We start from the raw sequence: 23,419 nt of genomic DNA on the forward strand, positions 1-23,419 counted from the left end.
ATCAGGCAAGACTACCCGCTGAATTTAAGCATATTACTAAGCGGAGGAAAAGAAACTAACAAGGATTCCCTCCGTAGAATTGTATCATTGTACCATTGTACTAGTATCATTGTACTATGTTCATGCCTTTTTACTTGGGAAAAGCAAAATTCATTGAACGTTCCACTTACTGTACAATACCATGGTAATACAGGTTTTTATTTTATTTATTATTTTAGATGTGAAATAAGGGAATTGTACGGTTCCTTCAGACTGTATATTTAGCCTGGTTTTCTGCGAAATACCCTGGCCTGACTTTGTCATGCGAACACCATGTTGTTGATTTTAAATGTGCATGTACTTCAGTGTACTTTCAAATAGGGTTGCAATATTCCAGGAATTTTTAAGACTTTAAACTTTCCATGGGTATTGACAGTAAGTAATGGGAATAAACTGAGAATTTGAACCATTGCATTTGCAGGTTATCCTATAACAGGGAACTTAAAGGGTTAGTTCATCCAAAATTGAAAATTTTCCCATTAATTACTTAACCTAATGTCGTTGGACATCTGTCAGACCTCCGTTCATCTTCAGAACACAGATGAGGATATTAGTGTTGAAATCCGATGGCTCAGAAAGGCCTTCATTGACACCAATGTAATTTCCTCTCTCAAGACACATAAAGGAACTAAAGACGTCATTACAAAGCCCATCTCACTACAGCGGCTCTACAATCATTTTATGAAGCGTCGAGAATAGTTTTTCTGCGCAAAAAAAAAAAAAAAAACGACTTATATAGTGATGCATCGATTTCAAATCAAAGCTTCGAACGATTATAAATCAGTATAATCGATATGATTCGGATCGGATTTGTAAAGGATCACGTGACACTGAAATAAATAACAATTGCTGCAATAAAATATATTCATTTTACATTTACATTTGCTAAATTAAAAGTAATTAATTGGAAAATATACCCGTGTGCAAAAAAAAAGTCTGCTTATGACCAAATATATATATATATATATATATATATATATATATATATATATATATATATATATATATATATATATATATATATATATATATATATATATATATATATATATATATATGTGTGTGTGTGTGTGTGTGTGTGTGTGTTAATGATACAGTTTATATAAATTCCCACAAATTTCCAGTTAATTACCTTTTGCAAATTGTAATATTTCCAAAATTTTGGTGTGTCTGCGGTCTGTAGTTTCGTTATACCAGCCATGACAACGGAATGAATGAAAATGAGCTTATCAATGAATCTAAATCCGCGCCCAGCCACCATACGTTATTTTTTTAGAATTTATGAAAAAAAATGCTGCAGCCAATGAGCAGCCGGCGGGGGCTGATTGCAGGATGACTTAACGTCTGCAGATATTTTTTAATGTTCATCAGACAATAACTACTCAAGATTTTGCTTTAGTACATTTTCGCAACAATTAGAGCCAGATTCAGGACAGCAGTTTAGATTTCAGGACTGTCCTGAATTTTTGGGGACGTGTGGTCACCCTATGGCAATGGAATGTATTTAGAAATTAACTGGAGGAATAGCATATTTCTTTCTAGCTGAACCATGGTAAAGCCATGTTTTAGGATCTAAAATGTTTTTTTTTTTTAGAATTGCTTAACTTGGTAATATCATGATACTTTAATTGTGAATATATACAGTAGAAATAGCATGTGGCATTAATTTACAATAATTTTCTTTAAATTACTTACCGTAATATTATCTTGTTTTGTTTTGAATAAATGCAATAGTTGTACAATGTTGGTTTTTTTAAGTGCCTTCGAGTACATGTTAGAGTATTTTGTAGCATTGTAAATTCTATGGTTCATGAATATGGTAATCATCCAGTGCTTTACCGTAAGGGTACAAACAATAGAAAGAGGCCTGAGATTGTCAGGGATGGAGAAAATGAAACTAAATGAGCAAACCAAAGGGGTTGACTGAGGACGGGACCACCCTTAATTCAATTCTACTCCACTCCACATAAATCTCGTCCACAGTGTATTATGGCGCCCCGGATTGAGCGCGCTGTGTGATGGATATCAGACCCCGCTTTAATGTGTGTTGAGCTGGCAGCACAGACAATGAGATGAGCGTCTGTTTCTCCGTCTCTCCGTTTGTGAGGGCTTGGGCTCTCACCTGCTATTTCCATCGGCGCTCTCACGGGGCCTCGCTTCCTGTGTCACAAGTTAGAACAGGCACCGCACATCTCACGAGGGGTTTCTGAGGTTACGTCCCTTGAGCACGAGCTCATCTGACATCCCAGTAATGTAATGTACCTTTCTCACTGCTCAACGGAAGCCCAGCGAGCCTGAGAATATCCACTGCACTTACAACAGCGTTTATTACAGAGCCACCAAATTATGTCAGAGTTTGTAGTGTTATTCGACTTTAGCGGCTGTTGTCTGGGAATAGCTTACCGCTGGAATGGGCGATTGACCAACCAGAATCAAGTATTTCACAGAGCCGTGTAATACTTTAGAAATAAAAATAATCAAAAAAGCCTTTTACCGCATGGAGCCTTTAGCCCTGTTATACCCATACTCAATTCAAAACCTCAATGGTACTAAAACAACTCTGAGTTGATCCTTTCCCATCCCTTTAGCATTGCTGATGATTTAGTTTGAAACAGGATAAACTAAATCATAAATAATAAAGCCTTCACAGAACTAAATTGTTTCTCTATTTTCTTACAGACTCATGGTCCAGCTACTATGAGGTTATTCAGTAGATCCCGGACTCTCCTCAAACACACTGTCCGTCACTGTCCTGCCTACTGCCAGTGGATCTGTGCCCTCGCCCCGTCCCCCAAACTCCACCCCTGCAGGGGCCTGTCGACGGATGGCTCCTCTCCTCAGTCCCGGATTAATGAAAACTCAGTTGAAGTTTTCAGCCATGTCTACCCACGAGATGACATGACCAATGTGACAGCTAAAATCTTGTCCAAAGTTGGCTGCCAGCTTCACAACCGGCCACACCACCCCTTGTGGCTTATTAAAGAACGCATCAAAGACCATTTCTACCGTTCTTACATCGGGCGCACAGGGAACCCAATCTTTTCTGTACATGACAACCTCAGCCCGGTAGTGACAGTGGAGCAGAACTTCGACAGCCTGCTTATTCCTCCAGACCATCCCAGTCGGAAAAAAGGAGACAATTACTACCTGAACCGCACACACATGCTGCGGGCCCACACCTCCGCCCACCAGAAAGAACTGGTGCGCGCAGGGCTGGACCACTTCCTGCTGGCTGGAGATGTGTATAGACGAGATGAGATCGACTGCAGCCACTATCCTGTCTTCCACCAGATGGAGGGAGTGCGGCTTTTCTCCAACCATGAGGTTAGAATGGTTTCCGTTATGGAGGAGCACCTGACTAAAATGTCAACTAATTAAATATTTAGGCATATTTAGAGTTGGCATCAAATGGAGATCTGTTTTCTAAACGCATCTTCTTGAAAACGATTCATTAGTGCATATGTTACTTTAACATTTTTTGACCTTCAACTTAATCAAAATATAATAACTGGCATCTTCTCTAATCATTTAGCCCTTTTAAACCTCACCCCTTGCTTATAATCAACTTCTCCCGTCCAATCAACAACCAATGCATCGAACCAAGCTCCCGTTTCGCATTTTTTACTTAGCAATAATCCATTTCCCAAGGACATACGCCACAAAATGGAAGAAAAGATGATTACATTAAAACATTCAATGCTATTGTGAATAAAAGGACAAAAGTTAAAAAGGCTCCGCCCTCTTCTGGAAAGGGGTGGAGAACAGCAGCTCATTTGCATTCAAAGTTACTTGCGAAAAAACGTCATTTACAACATGAAACTGAAACTTCATAGACACATTCTGGGGGCACCTGAGACTTATATTACATCTTGTAAAATAGGGGCATAATTGGTCCTCTTTGAACTGTAATAGAAGAAAGTATTTAAACATTGTAAAATTGCATAAAGTTGACCTTTTTAAAATCAGTTCTGTTTATTTAAACTTGCATCCAGGGTGTAATGAATAGGTTGTTTGAGGACAGGTGTCAGAGACATCATGATGAAATCTTTATGCAATCATAATCTTTCTGAATACAGTTGAATAGGCAAGCTTTCCTGTCTCCATTAGCTGTTTGCTCGAGTGGAGAATGGTGAAGACCTGTGTTTGTTTGAGAGCGCTGGCCGCCGCACGCCTCAGAAACAGGAAACGCACACGCTGGAGGCCGTCAAACTCGTGGAGTTTGATCTGAAACGGGCACTCACGCGCCTCGTGCGACACCTATTTGGGGACGGTAGGAATCCTGTGATGTTCGCACTTTTTTTTCCGTCGCTTCCTCTGTCCAGCTCTCCTCCATCTGTCTGTTTCTGTCTTGCAGATTTGGAGATCCGCTGGGTGGACTGCTACTTCCCTTTCACACATCCCTCCTTCGAGATGGAGGTGCGCTTCCAGGGCGACTGGTTGGAGGTGCTGGGCTGTGGGGTGATGGAGCAGGAGCTGGTCCGCTCAGGTTCTGAAACATGCCAACACTCGCTCACACTTTAAGCTAACCTTCTGTCTACATAAACACACTCTAAAAATGCTGGGTTAAAATCACCCCAAGCTGGTTTAAAAATGGACAAACCCATTGGATTGTTTGAACCCAGTGAATGGACCCATTCAAACAACCCAATTTCTGGGTTTGTCCATTTTCAACCCAACTTTTCTTAGAGTGCAATAACCAGTTTCAATAAGAGCTGCAGATTTGAGCTGACAGGTGTTAAACTGAAAGTTCGACTTTATGTAAATTAGCAGTGAGGCGATACAGCAACCACCAATGAGAGTACAGATAGAGGAGCTGACATGATTCATCTAGTGATAAAGTTTAATACAGCATTTGTATTGAAATGACTGATGGCAAACAACAGTACAGCAAGTGTCGACCTCCAGCTAGATAATTGCTGTCTGTGCTGTATGTGCCGTCTGGCAAAATGAAACCTCTCAAATTACTGATCTGAATCATAAGCACTAGGCCTGTGCTGAATAGTATATACTACACAACGGTAGATATTTTACTGTAATGATAGATATTTTTGCAGGGCTGACTGTTGGCAAATTTGTTTTAAGTTAATCTGTTTAAGTGAGATTGATATGCGCCCCCCCAACCCACTTACTTTTATCGTCTCTAATTCAGCACATGTCTGTTTACCTACCCCTAACCGAGAAGCACTTATTATTAAACACGTTAGATGCTTTATTTCCAATTTTCTAATATTTTCTCAATTTTTATTGAAAATAAATGCCTTTCCGATCTGATATGTGATGGGAAAACGGAATAGATCGAGTGTGGCAAAAGGCGAATCTAAACCTCATTATTACACCTCATGTGTCTGTCTCAATCAATCTTTAAGTAATCAACAGTATATTTGTGTTTAATGTAAATAATATGGCATCTATCGTTACTAAAGTAAAAAAACAATGGGAAGTAATAGGCGGCACTAGAGGGCGCTCACGCCCCCAACACAATTGTCCCCCTAGGCAACCACCTAGCTCGCCTATAGCAAACGCCGGCTCTGATCATGGCATAAAAATAATGAGATATTTAGTAGGGCTTCCTACTAATAGTATACCAGCATTGTATTAGTCTGTTTGTCGCAGGAAAAAAAAAACACAAGAAGTGGGAAATCCAAACATTCCTCTATCATTCACCGACTTTAAATATGGCTGATCATTTGAAACATGTAAGTAGTAGGAACTTTACATAAAGCTACTCTTTAGCTAGATAAATGTGCACTATTATTAGGCGCTTAGTCAAGTGTGTGTGTGGAGTGTGGAAGTTGTATGGAGTTATTAGCTGGCACGATCACTTGCATTTTTTTCCTGATAACAGCGGAAACATCCTTTTTGACTATATGGATAAGAGTAATGCATCATTCGAAACTTTAAACTCACAATAATAAGAAAAAACATTTTAAATAAAGAAACCAAACAGGATCGCGGTCTCCGTGAACTTGAGCTTGTCAAAAAAATGATCCAAAACTTTGCGTAGGCTTGCCTCACAGACATGAGAAATATATCTATAGAAAGCTTGAAATGTCCTCTTTTAAAACAAAGCAATTTGAATCTAAAACAAATATTCTCTGGTTATGTAATATGTATGAAAGATTTATTTCTCTCTCCAAAGGTCCGGAGATGATGAAATCAGCTCTGTCAAATTGATCAGCTGACACTGACTCATAAATGGCAAGGAGCCATTTTAATTGTTTAATAATAAACTACTGTTTTCTAAGATATATTTTTGGGAAATTGAGGTACTCTAAGTCATAATTATGAGATAAAAGGTCAGAACAAAAAGTTGAGTTGAGTTGTCATAATTGTCTTTTTCTCTTATTTCCCCCTTTTAAATGTCATAACTATGACTTTATCTCATTTAGTACTTCGAATTTAGTTTTTATGTCATAATTACTTTTATGCAAGTAAATATAAAATAAATATGAGCTAATTATGATTTACAGATTTTCTTTTCCAATTATGTGGCAGAAATAGGCTTTCATATGATGAAGCAAAAATGTGAAATATTGCAAAGTGGGACACATCCCAAACAAGACAAGATGAGGAAGAATTAATCTCTACTGTTTGTTACAACATTTTTTTGTTTTGGGTGAATAATCTTGTCTTTTGCTCTACGTCCATCATGTTCCAAACAAAAAAGAAAGTAAACATTAAGTACCTTTTATGGATATTCACACATTTCAATATTTTGCATTTGTAAAAGTAGACATGATTTTATGAATATTTATAAGCAAATAAAGTCCTTAATTCACTGGATTATCCAGTATTTAGTAGTTTTATTTCACATATTGTTTTCAGCAAAAACAACTACATCATAACATGCTTTCACCATTATATTAATCATAAATGTTGTTAAACGTCCGTTTTAAGCATGATTGAATTGTGCATGTCATGAAAAGCACACCAAGTTGACTGCATTTGAGCCTGTTGATAAACTATAAATTTTAATTTACAAAATACCACGCATAAATCTGCAAAATCTATTTTTTTTCATTAAAACTATTTTTGTCATGGTACTATACAGTATTCATTCAAATATATGTATGATTAGCATTTCCCTCGACTCCAAACACCAACCTATTTTTTTCTACTGAGCTGTTCGCAAGGCATTCTGGGATTTTCATATCAGCAAAAGACACACGAGATGCTGCCATTGAATGTGGTCAAAATGAGAAAGTAGCACACGTTTCCCTGCCTGCTGTTAGTAACAGCCTTCTTATTGCCTAAAGGGACAGTTCACCCAAAAATGAAAATTCTGTCACTTACTCGCTCTCAAGTTATTCCAAAACCTGCATGAATTTCTGTCTTCTGCTGAACACAAATGAGTAACCATACAGTTAATGGACCCCATATTTTATAGTATAGGGGAAAAATACTATGGAAATCAATGATGCCCATCAACAGTATTCTTTAAAAATATCATCATCTATGTTCAACAGAAGAGAGAAATTCTTGGGGTATTTATTTTTGGGGTAACTATCCCTTTAATATGCTTAAAAATTTTGCTTAGATGAAGGTTTTCCAGCATCTCTGTGCCTAAAGAACAGTGGCCACACCTTTGAGCCAGAGAGAAAGGCATTCTGCCTCTGCCAGTAGATGGCGGTGTTGTGCAGTGCTGTGTGAGGACACCAGCCCTGATGAAGTGGATGGGATAGTCCCACACAAGGGAGATCCGAGGGGGAGGGGGAGGACACGCATGACGGCAGAGACATGGTTTTCCTCCCCGGGGATGGACCCAGTATGACCGCTCCTCCTCCTCCACTGGCCCAGTCATCTCACTCCTCACTGCCACTTAATTCTTCAATCTCATCTGCACTCTTCATCGATCCTGTCTGTGTTAAACAGCGCAGCATCCCTCGCCGTCTGCATGTGGAACATGTAACGGTCAATTAACAACCGTGCCACTCAACAGCTAGCCATCGCTTTTTCCTCACTGCTCTGTTAACTTGATTTTACACTCTACAAGTAACATTTGACTTTATCAGTGTAAAGAAAATTGTTATTTTGTCTGGCATTTACAATTAAGATCTGAGAAGAGATTTACATGTTCTATATGCAAATAATGCACGTTTCCTTTCAGGCTTTTCCTTTGTCATTTTTAATCATATATATTTTGTTATTTAGCATGGTAATTTGCTATACTAATTATTTTTAATTATTATAAATTGATCAAACAAATACATTTCAAATGTATACAAAAGATTTTATATTTAAAATAAATGTTATTTTAAACTTTCTATTCATCAAAAAGCCTGAATCCCCCCCCCCCCCCCCAATCTACATTAATAATCAGCATATTAGAAATGATTTCGAAAGCATCATGTGACACTGAAGACTTGAGTGATAATGTTGAAAATCCGGCTTTGGTCACAGCATTAAATTACATTTTTAATATATTAACATGGAAAATAGTTATTTTAAATTGTAATAAAATTACACAGTTTTAACTGTATTGCAGCCTTGTTGAGTATAAGATACACTATATTGGCAAAAGTATTGGGACGGCCCTCCAAATCATTGAATTCAGGTGTTCAATCCCTTCATGGCCACAGGTGTATAAATCAAGCACTAGGCCTGCAGACGCTTCTACACACTATAGTGAAAGAATGGGTCGCTCTCAGGAGCTCAGTGAACTCAAGCGTGGTACCGTGATAGGTTGCCACTAGGGCTGGGCGATATGGCCAAAATTTCATATCCCGATATAGCTCATTTGATATCCCGATAACGATATACATAACGATATAGCAACCTTTCTATTAATTCAGTTTATGAATAGTCTATACAAAATTGCAATGTGGAAATGCAGTTTGAAATCATATACAAAACAAATAAAGGTAGTATGGACTACATTTTTATTTTATTTAGAACCTTTTTTTAAAGCAAGACTGTTAGTAAAGTTAACACCTGCCTAGGGATGTTTACCGATGAACGTTTGACCGATGGTTGACCGTATCAACGTTAACCGATCAAAGTTGTCGGTTAAAATAAATAAAAAAGTGATCTCTAAATTAGGCTATTATAGACAGTGGACTAAACGCTACTACAGTTGGCCGTCTCATTCCAAAATCTTTTTGTGTGATTGAACATATCCCTCGCACTCAATTTTTCATAACTCGCCTGTTTGTACTTAATAACCCAATAAAATGGAGAGACGGTGTTAACATTAAGTGACATGGCATCTGACGCACAGGAGCCAATGGCACATGTCGCGACACACGCAGTGGCACTTCCGGTTCTCATTGGCATATGTCAGTGGATAGTGACATGTGTCGCGACACCCGCGGTGGCACTTCCGGTTCTCATTGGCATGTGTCACTGACACTGTCACGAAACGCTAACACTGGCAGTGACACTGAGTCGTGGAACATCTCGCTGTATGTGACACTCACTGGCAGATGAGCTGAACAACTATACTCACGTAATTGTAGCACAAAAGCCAAAATAAATATCCTATTTTCGTGACTTTCTTCCCCTCTTAAATAAATGTTAATCTTACTTGTTAAATTTAGTAATATGTGTTAGTTTGTGACAAGCAGTATCTGAGTGGCATGTGCCACTGAATGATTTATGCAATGCCAATATTGGTGCCAATGTTGTTGATCACGCAAACTGCACGTTCTAGAAAACACGTACAAACCATCATAAGTCACTACAAATATCGCATTAACAGTCGCATCCGTTACTGTAGTAAAGCTTTAATTTTGCATCATGCTGCACGCTCTCCTCTAGGTGTCAGTATAGCCAGCGCAAAGATACACCATAACTTAAGACAGTTGAGGAACATCAACGGGTGGTGCATTTGACATTTTGTCTGCAAGTTTGATGGTAGCAAAAACAGTATCTGATAGTATCAGAGTATGATATGTTAAGGCAAATTTGTAAATACTTTATCAAATTTATTTTTTGCATACTTAGGCCTACTCAGTCATGGCTTTAATATTTCACAACTAATTTTATGGAATTATGTAATGAGAAATAAACACAACTTTAAAAATGTGAACGCATTCCTTCTGGAGTTCCCTAAACGTTACACCGTGGCAGACAGCAGCATGTGTAGGCAACTGGACGTGACACAACCCTATGGACACAATACACAGCGACATGTTCCGTGACAGTGTCACTGACACATGCCACACATTCTAGTGACACATGCCATTATCCAGAAGGAATGCGTTCACATTTTTAAAGTTGTGTTTATTTCTCATTACATAATTCCATAAAATTAGTTGTGAAATATTAAAGCCATGACTGAGTAGGCCTAGGTATGCAAAAAATAAATTTGATAAAGTATTTACAAATTTGCCTTAACATATCATACTCTGATACTATCAGATACTGTTTTTGCTACCATCAAACTTGCAGACAAAATGTCAAATGCACCACCCGTTGATGTTCCTCAACTGTCTTAAGTTATGGTGTATCTTTGCGCTGGCTATACTGACACCTAGAGGAGAGCGTGCAGCATGATGCAAAATTAAAGCTTTACTACAGTAACGGATGCGACTGTTAATGCGATATTTGTAGTGACTTATGATGGTTTGTACGTGTTTTCTAGAACGTGCAGTTTGCGTGATCAACAACATTGGCACCAATATTGGCATTGCATAAATCATTCAGTGGCACATGCCACTCAGATACTGCTTGTCACAAACTAACACATATTACTAAATTTAACAAGTAAGATTAACATTTATTTAAGAGGGGAAGAAAGTCACGAAAATAGGATATTTATTTTGGCTTTTGTGCTACAATTACGTGAGTATAGTTGTTCAGCTCATCTGCCAGTGAGTGTCACATACAGCGAGATGTTCCACGACTCAGTGTCACTGCCAGTGTTAGCGTTTCGTGACAGTGTCAGTGACACATGCCAATGAGAACCGGAAGTGCCACCGCGGGTGTCGCGACACATGTCACTATCCACTGACATTTGCCAATGAGAACCGGAAGTGCCACTGCGTGTGTCGCGACATGTGCCATTGGCTCCTGTGCGTCAGATGCCATGTCACTTAATGTTAATACTGCTACTGGGTTAGAGCCAGAGCAGACGACAGTATGAAGCGTGCATTTCGCTTAAGATGGGCTTACATTTGGAAATATATTACATCTTCATTTCAGTGGTAACACATAAGGTGTTGATCGTCTTTCTTTATTATTGTTAGCAGTTACCTCAAACTAAAGCGGCGTACTCTTCGGAGCTGTCATTTTCTTAAATGAGCCGCGGCAATGATTCAAATGAGCTTCTAAGGCTGGACAAACGCCTTTATTTTCAACGCGATCACCTTGTACCCAAACCATTTCGAAACTAAGGAGCCATTTGTCCTCTGATTACAAACAAGCTCCTCTGCGGCGCGTTTGCGGGACTCGTGTTTCGCGCTGTGGGGGATTTTAAAAAAGTGACGTGAGTGGAAGGGAGGCTGCAGCGCGTGTGTGTGTGTCGTCTATGGTGTGTGTGAGTGAGAGAGCGAGAGAGAGACGGAGGGAGCGCGTTTATGTATTGCATGGGCATGCCGTGGCGTGAGGTGCATCTTGACGTAAAATTCTGCCATAAACGCCTTATCGTGGCGTAAGCGATAGAGCCTTATATAAAACGATAGACATTTTCTATCGTCCAGACGATATATTTCGTCATATCGCCCAGCCCTAGTTGCCACCTGTGCAATAAGTCCATTCCTGAAATTTCCTCACTACTAAATATTCCACGCTCAACTGTTAGTGGGATTATAACAAAGTAGAAGCAATTGGGAACAACAGCAACTTGCTACATTTCATACAAGCCTTATATCACCAAGTACAATGCAAAGTGTGGGATGCAGTGCCGTAAAGCACGCCGCCACTGGATTCTAGAGCAGTGTAGACATGTTCTCTGGAGTGACCAATCACACTTCGGCAATCCCATGGACGAGTCTGGGTTGGTGGTTGTCAATTTTAAAGTTTGGTACAGGGGGGATTATGGTGTGGGTTGTTTTTCCTACTCCTAATGCTTTACTTATACCAAGACATTTTGGACAATTTTAGTCTCCCTACTTTGTGGGAACAGTTTGGGGATGAACCCTTCCAACATGACTGTGCTCCAGTGCACAAATCCTCGGTCCATAAAGACATGGATGAGCGAGTTTAGTGTGGAGGAACTTGACTGGCCTGGACAGAGTCCTGAGCTCAACCCGAAAGAACAGCTTTGGGATGAATTAGAGCGGAGACTGAGAGCCAGGCCTTCTCATCAGTGTCTGACCTCACAAATGGGCTTCTAGAAGAATGGTCAAATATTCCCATAAACACACTCCTAAACCTTGAGGAAAGCCTTCCCAGAAGAGTTAAAGCTGTTAGAGCTGCAAAGGGTGGGCCAACTGGACTTTCCCATATTTGATAGCAATACCCTGTTACTTTTGTTTGGTCACACACGTGACCCAAAATTCTGATTAATACAGCCATATGTTGGAGGAAATCAGAATGTTTGCCTAATGGGATTATTGCTGTTGAAAAAATCATTCATTTTAACATTGAATATTCTTATTTGCGTACTGTAAATGCAGTCAGTGTATCCGGTAGGTGCCCGCTCCCACTGCATTTTATCTCTAGGCCCTCTTGTGTGTTGGCATTTTGAATCCATCAATAATTAAAAGCTTTTCTATCTGAATGCAAGTCCTTAAGAGCTCCAGTCTCTCTCGCTTTATTTTTTATTCACCATTCCACCTTTCCCATCATCTCTCTCTTTGAAAACACTCATGGTCAAGCGTGTGTCTGTTCTGTTGTGCTGGAAGGCTACTGGGCTCTCCTGCATTGTTTTGTCAGCATGGAAAAATTGTGTTTCTTGTAAAGAGCTTTCTATTTATGGACCTCACGTCTTCTTGGGGAGTTTTATCTTGCGAATGGATGGAAAAAAGGTCAGTTTGTATGATTGTGGACTGACTGAATGACCAAATTTAGTGGTTTACAGAGTTGTTTTGAAGTTTTAGAATATTTTTAGGCTAGTATGACACAGCAAGGACACCTGTAATGCTGATTTGATTGGACTTTAGTAGAAGTTGGTGTCTTTCACAGTGTGGCGCCTGACCAGATTACTGAGTGTGCGTCTCTCTTCCTGTTCCGTCTGGTTGTACTCAATCACTGCTTTATCCTTGTGTACACCCACTCGAGTGGCAATGCATATTCACAACTGGGTATAAACAAAGCCCTCGTGTCTCCAGACATCTGTCAGCAGGCCTTGCTCCCCTCCTTGAGGCTTTGCCGCTCAGACGGGTGTCATTCTGGCAGCGTGCATGCAATCGGTGCCTTCCTGTCTAGGTTACAGGGCTTATTTAATCAAAGTTTTCATTTGTACTGTAAAAGCAATTATAATGAATTTCGACAAACCCACACAATTTGTGTCTAATAAAATGGCTTATTAACTTGAGCTTCTATGGCGCAGCCTCACACTACCATTGAAGGCTTTAATTGATTTATAAAATATGACAACAAAATTAGCATTTAAAGGTTTTAATTGAAAGGCATTAACAGAATGAATGTCTCCACACAGGTCTACAGAGACTTTGACCAGTATCTGTTCAAAGCATTGTGGATCTGGCTGAAAAATATCCTTACAAACAAGTATTAGCTATAGCCATCAACTAAATTCTAATGGTGGAAGATAGTATTACCAGGGTCGTGTGATTTATTCAGTGGTTCGATGTGCATGGTACTCCAAAGTACGTCCAAGAATACCACAGTACATGTTAAAAAAAAAACGTCTAAAAAGTAGTATCAGGTACTTTAGTTTGAAATAAGGCCTCAGACATTGTCATGATATAATTTAATAAACAAAATGAAACATGGTTAGGTAGGAGGGGTTGAAAACTAAGGCAAAAAGAAAAGTCAAAGTGAGTTACTACATTTTAAAGGGGTGGTTGATTATGATTTGACTTCTTAAAATGTATTTAGTGTATAATGATGAGGTTTGAGCTTAATCAATATCTATAAAGTTATGACGCTCAAAGTTCAAAGCAAAGGGAGATATTTTCTTTTTAAGAAATTGCTTTTTAAGGACAACAAACGGCTGGTAGGGACTACAAGCTTCCTCCCGGGTTAGTGACATCACAAGCCCAGAAATTTACAGAAACCCTGCCCCCAGGAACACACAACAAAGGGCGTGAGATTACCATGACAGAATATGCTAATCAATGACTTGAAGATACATAACTCGTAAATTCAACACCTAACCATTCAACAACATCCTGTCTCATTCTACATGTTGTCACTTCTTCTTGAGTCTCTCCATCATTGTCCGACTATGTTTTAAACATAAAAGGCCAAACGGATTCATTGCGTGTCTGCATGAGGTTATCAGAGCTGCTAACACAAACTCTTGAAGCTGTGCCTTGTGAGCAGTAGCCAATTTGCATTTAAAGGGACACAATGCACATTTTTGCTCCCCTTCAAAAGGTGACAATTATAACATGCTACAACAAATTATCTGTGGGGTATTTTAAACTAAAACTTCACATACATACTCTGGGGACATCAGAGACTTATTTTACATCTTGTCAAAAGGGGAAATCAACCACCCCTTTTATAAAAAAGACATTAGTGCCACCTAACGGAATTACAAAAATACAACATTTTGTCCCTTTCGTGTGCTGCGAAACTTCTTCACGGGTGCTTGTGAAGGCAACAGGTAAATGTAGGCTACTTTTAAATAAAAGTTTAAACATTTATGGAAAACATTTGCTGCGATGCTATGTATAATGAGTGTAAGCAAATGAGCCGCTAACACTGTCTAGAACAAACAAACAAAACCCAGCCAACATAATGCACCAATCGGCAACCTCCCGCAGTCTCTCTAACAAATCTAACATGGAAGTGATTTAAACTGCACTATATAGACCGGCCGCTATAGACAGGCACAGAAAGGGAGTCAAATCTGTATCTCCCCATGTTAAATTGGCCAACTTTACAGTAGAAAAAAAACATGGTTTTGGTCTATACAGCTAATTTTGCCTTTCGTGACAACTGTAAGGGTGTGCTTTAAAAAAAATAACTCTTTTTTTTAAAATTATTATTATTTTTAGTCTTAAAGTTCTGCATAATTAAGGAATTGGCCACTTGAGTGACCGATGAATTGCCGCTATGGTTGAGCTAGGTGGGCGTGGTTTCTCCACCAGGCACCTCAGCTCCACCCATGTCCCGCCTCTTTGCCAATTCTCGTATTTCCGGGAGTGATGTGCTGTCAAGATGGCAACGACTGGCTCCACCCACTCTGGCCTACAAAAATCCTCTTCAGAAACCAGAGCATGTCCATAGTTTTATGCAGTCTATCTGCACTTGCATATTTGACATAATGTGCACCCAGCATAGCCTACCCGGTTAAAAAAAAGTAAACGCTCACCACTGGTGTGTGTGTGTGTGTGTGTGTGTGTGTGTGTGTCGGTGTGTCGGTGTGTCGGTGTGTGTGTCCTGGTAAACCCTACAATATGGAGAGAAAATGGAGGCAATATCTGAAATCCATTTTTTGGGCCTCATGAAGGGAACAGCTTATAGATCATACAGAATGTTGTGTTTTGAAAATGTGAACGTCTACATGTGTTGTAAACCAGGTGCATTTGGTCTAGTTACATTTTCAGAATTTTTTTCGATCGTATTTCTAAAAAAACGCATCTTGTAAATTTGGTTTTTCCATTATCGGCTTGTTGTCAGAGCTGTAAAAATGCAACAAAGTGACCAACTGTGACTATCCTCGTTCTCCCCAGCCGTCAGCGTTCACATTTCTGGAACTGCCGTGAACAATGACATTCAGCGCTATCAGTTGTTCATTTGGCCCAAAAAGATGGAACTGCTGGTGTCTCAGAGTTTTTCCACAACTGCTGACAAACCGACCCTCGTCCGCATCGACTGTCGTCATACGTACGCAAACACAAACTCGTCTCTTCTTTGACTTCTCTCGATGTCCCAACCCTCTCCTCTCTGGACTGCAGGGATTCTGTCAAATCCTCTCCACTGTTCTTCACTCCCCCCTCCATCCTCATTTTCACTCCTCCAACTCTCTCTTTCTGCCTTTCTTCACTGCGGCAGAGCAGTGTGGCTCCGTTGCTATGGCAACTTCTCATTCAGTCTTCTCGCACCCCCCCTTATTTCACACACCCATCCACACTCACACATTCCCTCTTTTCTCTTCAGAGCACTAAGACAATAAAAAGCTGCCAGCAAGACAGCATTAAATGTGTGGAGGCCGGTGGGGGTATAGAGAGAGAGAGCGAGAGAGAAAACGGGAAGAGAAAAAACAGAAGTGGGGCGTCCTGGGAAGTTGAAAGGTTATTTATTCGTCTCTGAGCATGACCGCCATATGCCAAGCGTGGCGTAAGTTTGCCAGAGGTGGTGTGTTTGGTTTAAGGGCGGAGCTTGACTAATGAAAGGGGAGGAGGGGTACCAGTGCGGCACCGGTTTGGTAGATCCACTTAGTTATTCATTAGAGCGTGGCGTGTAATCCCCGGACACATCAATTCTGCAATGGGCCCAGGACAGAGCCCTGTGGGACCTCGCCGGGGCTGTCCGCAGCATATGGGACCCAGTGTTAATGACGGCACGCGTCAGCAATGTGGTCGCGGTTTAGTCACGCCCCAGAGGGCGGGGGGCCGGGGAATGTGATTAAAGCCGTGTTTGGTGACAATTAACGGCCCTTCAACTCACCCGCCCCAGGGCCTTTGGGACGGCAGGGGAGCGGGGCCCGGCTGGTAGGTGGGAAGGGTACCAGCTGAGCTCCCTTTCTGGATCAGGTGGCACTTTCAATCTTAGTCTTAATCCTTAATACCCCCCGCCCTCCCGCACTGAATAAATCATGTGCCAGTTGTGACCGGCTCCGCTTTAAGCTCTCTTTCATACACACATGTGTCTTTGGCCTCATTACAGCGCTTCTGTCAGGATGCTTGGGTTTTGACGAGCTGGCAGTTTTTTAATCAGTCAGTCAGACTCTCTTCCTCTACATCTCCCTCTTCCTTTGTCTTTCTCAAGTCGCAGTGTCTTATAGCGCTTTATTGGCACGATAAATAATGTACCCTTATATTCCTGAAGCAGAAGGAGGTTAGACGATAGGTGTAATGTAGAACAGGGCAAAATAAGTGAGTGAATATCATTCTATCTATCTATCGTTCTATCTATCTATCGTTCTATCTATCTATCGTTCTATCGTTCTATCTATCTATCTATCTATCGTTCTATCTATCTATCGTTCTATCTATCTATCTATCTATCTATCTATCTATCTATCTATCTATCTATCTATCTATCTATCTATCTATCTATCTATCTATCGTTCTATCTATCTATCTATCGTTCTATCTATCGTTCTATCTATCGTTCTATCGTTCTATCTATCTATCTATCTATCTATCTATCTATCTATCTATCTATCTATCTATCTATCTATCTATCTATCTATCGTTCTATCTATCGTTCTATCTATCGTTCTATCTATCGTTCTATCTATCGTTCTATCGTTCTATCGTTCTATCGTTCTATCTATCTATCTATCTATCTATCTATCTATCTATCTATCTATCTATCTATCTATCTATCTATCTATCTATCTATCTATCGTTCTATCTATCTATCGTTCTATCATTCTATCTATCGTTCTATCTATCTATCTATCTATCTATCTATCTATCTATCTATCTATCTATCTATCTATCTATCTATCTATCTATCTGTCTGTCTGTCTGTCTGTCTGTCTGTCTGTCTGTCTGTCTGTCTGTCTGTCTGTCTGTCTATCTATCTATCTATCTATCGTTCTATCTATCTATCTATCGTTCTATCTATCTATCTATCTATCTATCTATCTATCTATCTATCTATCTATCTATCTATCTATCTATCTATCTATCTATCTATCTATCTATCGTTCTATCGTTCTATCGTTCTATCGTTCTATCGTTCTATCTATCGTTCTATCTATCTATCGTTCTATCTATCTATCGTTCTATCTATTGTTCTATCTATCGTTCTATCGATCTATCTATCTATCGTTCTATCTATCATTCTATCGATCTATCGTTCTATATATCGTTATGTCTCTCTGCCATTCTATCCATCTGTCATTCTATCTGGGGTTCTATCTATCTTTTGTTTTGTCTATAGGTGGTTCTATCTGTGGTTCTTTCTATCATTCTATCTCTTGTTCTATTTTTTGTCTGTCTGTCTGTCTGTCTGTCTGTCTGTCTGTCTGTCTGTCTGTCTGTCTGTCTGTCTGTCTGTCTGTCTGTCTATCTATCTATCTATCTATCTATCTATCTATCTATCTATCTATCTATCTATCTATCTATCTATCTATCTATCTATCTATCTATCTATCTATCTATCTATCTATTGTTCTATATATCGTTCTATATATCGTTCTATATCGTTCTGTCTCTCTGCCATTCTCTCCATCTGTGGTTCTATCTGTGGTTCTTTCTATCATTCTATCTATCATGCCATCATTCTACCTGTTGTTCTATTTGTCGTCTGTCTGTCTGTCCACCCCTTTGCCTTCTTCAACACACACACACACACACACACGCACAACCACACTCAGTCACAGTTGGCTCCTGTACGTCTAGTCTCCGGGGTTTGTACTGTTAGTGCAAACATTTGCTTGTGCACTGTTCCGTTTCACTCATCACACCCGTGAGAGGCGGACAAATAGAACTGGACACTTTTGCGGATAGAGTCATTGAAAGGACAAAGAGGGAAAGAAGGCAATGAAGGAGCGGAGGAAAATGAGTGAATGAGATCTAGTCTGTTTCCCCTCGCTGTGTTATGTATTTCTTTGGCCTATTTTCTGAAATGAAGGCTTTGCCGTAGTGCCTAAGGCTTGCATTGCATAATGAGGAGTAAATTACATCCCATTTAGACAAGCATCCACAGCTGCTAGTGATATGTAGCATGTTCAATTTCAGCCGGGATAATCAAGTTCATCTCAGTCGGACCGGTTGTGCGGATGTGTGTTATGTAATATGCATGTAGCTGTTTTGTATGCAGCAGCTTGTGGTCACAGGAAACCGATCAGGGGAAAATGACAATTTTACATTTGTCAAATAATATTCATGTCCTTTGTTCTTTGGAAATGGCTTACTTTAAGAATAAAAAAATATTTGTACATCTTTAAATCAGCAGATCATGTTTAAGTGTAGCTAATATTTTCTGCACACCATGTGTTTTGGCTACCCAGGCTCATTTGGAAAAAAACATTACACTAGTTATACATACTCCTATTTTACCTATTTTCCTATTTAGGTACCTATTTTTCACTCACTAAAAAAGACTCACAGATCATATCATTTTAGGTCTAATTTTTATATAACATAAAGTGGTTGTATGTATGTGTTTTTTTATTAGTCTTGCCATTAACACTATTATTTACTCAAGCAGACACATTATACTTATATATTTTATAATATTTGCATTATTTTCTCATTCAAGTTTTTTAGGTACTGGAGGAAAACGCCCCTGACTTCTCTGGAGTTTCCAGCTGAAATGAACACTAGACTTGTAGAAGCAAGCTAAAATTGAGTTGTTCATTCAACAACAAAAAATGAATCTCACGTTTGCTTTTGTTTTCTCTATCGGTTAGGTTTAGGGTTATTTTCAAACGTGATACAACCTTTATCAAATTCAAAGTGTCTGAATTTTGCCAGTTTCAACTATGGGAAAAATGGTAGGAGCACCGGCACAGGGTCCAAAAGGGTTGTCCCTTGTCTCTTAATGAGTCACGGTTGTGTTTTGGAATGTAATGAGCAATAAACCAATCAGAGTCTCATCCCCCATTCCCTTTAAAAGCCAAATTCGCAGTTTACGTGGAGGAAAGACTGAACGCTTCTCCACAGAGGAATCCTTTTATTTTTAATATTTAAAAATGTGTGTGCGCTGTTGCGCGTCCCTGTGTGTAATAAGCAGAGTGTATGCACGTTGTGCTCCCCCTATAGGCTCATATTACTAACACACTGTAGTGCACTATTGGCTTTAGAGCAGGTTTGTGTTGGTCAATGGTGTACACGCATTGTTTTGAAATCAGCACGCCCATGAGTGAACAGATGTGTATATGCTATTTAAAAAAACCTGGTGCTGGATGTAAAAATTAGAACTGCATCGGGCAGAAACTAGCAAAAAACACTTGCATCGCACCTGCTATCTCATTGCGCCAGGTGTATGATAGGGCCCGAAATGATCATCAAAATATCTTCTTTTGTGTTCTGCTCAAGAAAGAAAAGTTTGAGTATGAAGTAAGGATGAGTAAATGAAGACGTCATTTTCATTCTGGGTGAATGGATTATCAGCCTTGTAACATGAAGTATACTGTAAATAGAGCAGTCTGCACATTATCATTTTGCAAAATTTCTTGCATCTTTTGAGTGTCAAGCGATCGGGTGCGACCCTGCACGGTTGCTATACGTCTTCACATCTGAACTCTATGCACTGTGTTGAAGTGGGTGTGTGTGGGAGCCTGCACATGTTAGCGCAGCGGATGCACGGCTACAGCTCTGCCTGACTCAGCAGTCAATGGCGCCGATGCTGCTGGAATGACAAACAGGTGTGCTAACGACTGGCACGCTGCCACCTGATGACTGATCAGCAGCGCACTCGGGGAACAGGGCACCTTTCAAAAGAAAGCAATTGTCAAAGATGCTTCCAAAGACACTTGAAAGAGTATTAGCAGTGGGATGGGGTGGGAACATGGTTGATAAACTCTTTTGGAATGCTCTGAGTGGTTGGGGAAAAAAAGTTTAAACAGAATCATGGTGCCTTGATACTTGAAGAAAGGGGCTGAGTTTCTTTATAATTTTCATGTTAAATGCTGTTGTATAGAAAAATGTTCTATAACAAAGCAATGCCTGTTTTGTTTTGTTTTTTATTACCAGGTGCTATTAACTTGAGACGTTAAAAAATATTAAATAATGTACAATATAGTAAAAAGAATATCATGCTGTTTGGTCTTGTGCTCATTTAGCTCAAGGTCATCAATTATTTAACTACTTATTTATGGTAATAAAATTAAGACTTTTAATGTAAAATATCATTTTAAAGATATTTTTAAAACAGTATATATGGCTTTGCAATAATAAAAAGCTATTTTTTCCCATTATAATTAGTATCAATTATCATTTTACATTTTGCAAGTTAAAACCTGATAACCGTCACGAGGACGAGGACATGCTGAAACTCTCTTTGCTTAAATTAGCTCAAAATTACTATCAGATGTAAGTAATTACCTTGACAAACTATACATCATTAAAAAGATCTAAGACTAAAGTTTAATTTTGTTACCTCTGTTTTATTCTCAAAGTCTTATAATGACCGTAATGTGTTAATATGTGCCAGGAGTTATGAATATGATCTTGGGCGTCGCTACCTTTTGATTGTAATATGCGCGTCATTTGCTCCCATTCATAAAAAACTCTTCTCTGGTCGTCATGAAGACACTCGACAAAACAACTTCCCTCAGGGTTTTTACTTCAAATGTGTGCAGATGTGGAGAAATATTGATAGATTCTCACATGTTTGAGTCAAATTTCTATACAGAGAAGTATTATTTATTCAATCTTTATCCAAAATCCGCGGATGTGTGATTATGAGAGCAGTAGACAGTGATATGCTGTGTTTTCAATTCATTCTGGCAGCCGGAGGGCGCTGGAAAGCTGTACTACTGAAAATTCACCCCTTATGGAACACATGAAGAACAGACACACCATGTGACATTCAGGAAGTATCTGACATGACCAAAGCTGCTTTCTAGCGATCGTCAGATGGCTATTTTATGCAGATAGACACGTTTTAAGACAATAAACACACAATCGCGGCAATATATGGTTGGTCTGTGTTCTTTATGCCATGTTGGGTGGTTTCATAATAGATGATATTTATAATGCAATGCTATTCCACATAGCTTTTAGCATTGTATATTTTCTGTCAGATTTTTTGACCCGAAGCTACATGAGATCACATATTGTTATATAAAACACTCGACTTATAAATTATAAAGTGATATGAAGCAAGTTTTGAATAAAACATGATTTTAATCGTATAAATTGTTGTTTTGCTGGTGTGCTAAGCTAACATGCTAGCTTGCCCTAGATGCACCTGCCACTGAGTAAATACTTTATTTTTATGAACATTTTCTAAATGTAAAACTACTGAAATGCTTATTTGGACGAAATGCATTCAATAGAGTCTCAGTGAGGGTAAAGTGAGAGGTTTGATTTAGAAATGAGGTTTGAATAGAACAGTTTGAATAGAGAATCGTTAGTAATTATAATGCAGACAAAAGAATAATAATTAGAGCCATAACCAGTCCGCAGAAGTGTGAATGTGTGCCGGGGAGACAAATTGAATGGGGCAGTTTGCACCTCTAAACAATAGAGGCAAAATAGAGAATGAAAGCTGAGAAGATGTGGCAATAAACATCAGTTGATATTTCAGAGATATCTCAAAATAAAATCACATGAAACGATCTTGTAAAACGTTTAATAAAATTCAGAGTTTTAGACTGATCATCTTCAGATCTGAAATATAACATGGTCAGACTTGTGGCTTTAGCTGTAGTGCATTTCTAGATTTCTCCAAGGCCCACTTCAATTTTATTTTCATTAAGATATTTCATACAAATAAATTTCTAATAACTTTACAAAACTTTGAAGCTTATTATAGCTTTTTTTTATTATAAAAAATATTATCATTTTGACTTTACAGTAAACTGCCAGGTGTCTGCTTTCAAATGAGACCATAATTATGCTTTTAGTGCAAAGGATTCACAAACTGTATTTGTTTTAGTCTGAGTATACATTTCTTAGGATTTTTTCAAAATTTAGAAATCAGCTTAACAGGTTAAAAGTTCCATTTTAGTTTTACTTAATGGACTTTCAAATACGATGTCAAACGTGTAAATAAACAAAGGCCTGGGAAGGTTTTTATTGGTAGCAATTGTTTTTAATATTTTAACCATAATTTTCAGTTTGCATCTGTTTTCATCTGTCCCTTAAAGACCTAGAACATTTTTGGGCCACCTGACGTGCGTCTTCTTTTCTTTGTTTTTTTCTCACCAGCAGTTAGCATCAATATAGCAGCCATATACCATTTTAAACAGGAGAACCTTAAGTGTCCATCCAGCTCATTTGATGTCCCAATTTTACATTTATTTACTCTGAAAATGGATTAAATTAAAGGTGGGGTAAGTGCTATCTGGTAACCGTTGTTGATATATCAAATCACCAAAAAAAACACGCCCCTACCCCCCAAAAGGGTCACGCCCCTATTTTGATAGCGCCGCCCCCACACATAAGTAACCCAGAGGCATCAACGGCTATGGCAGAATCTCTGTGTATCTAATCCAGGTCGAATATTCAATGAAAAAGTC

General features: G+C 39.1%; 1 protein-coding gene across 1 annotated transcript in view; it reads left to right on the forward strand.

Moving 5' to 3' along the window:
* fars2 (phenylalanyl-tRNA synthetase 2, mitochondrial) overlaps window positions 1-23,419 on the forward strand; it is a 217,574-nt gene that overhangs the window by 81,315 nt on the left and 112,840 nt on the right. The window contains exons 2-4 of the mRNA XM_067434390.1: window positions 2,719-3,363; window positions 4,147-4,309; window positions 4,394-4,525. Of these exons, the coding sequence (XP_067290491.1) occupies window positions 2,737-3,363; window positions 4,147-4,309; window positions 4,394-4,525 (922 nt within the window). The 5' untranslated portion in view covers window positions 2,719-2,736. The remainder of the gene's footprint in view (window positions 1-2,718; window positions 3,364-4,146; window positions 4,310-4,393; window positions 4,526-23,419) is intronic.

This window comes from Pseudorasbora parva, chromosome 24, assembly GCF_024679245.1.
Source record: "Pseudorasbora parva isolate DD20220531a chromosome 24, ASM2467924v1, whole genome shotgun sequence".
Lineage (NCBI taxonomy): Eukaryota > Metazoa > Chordata > Actinopteri > Cypriniformes > Gobionidae > Pseudorasbora > Pseudorasbora parva.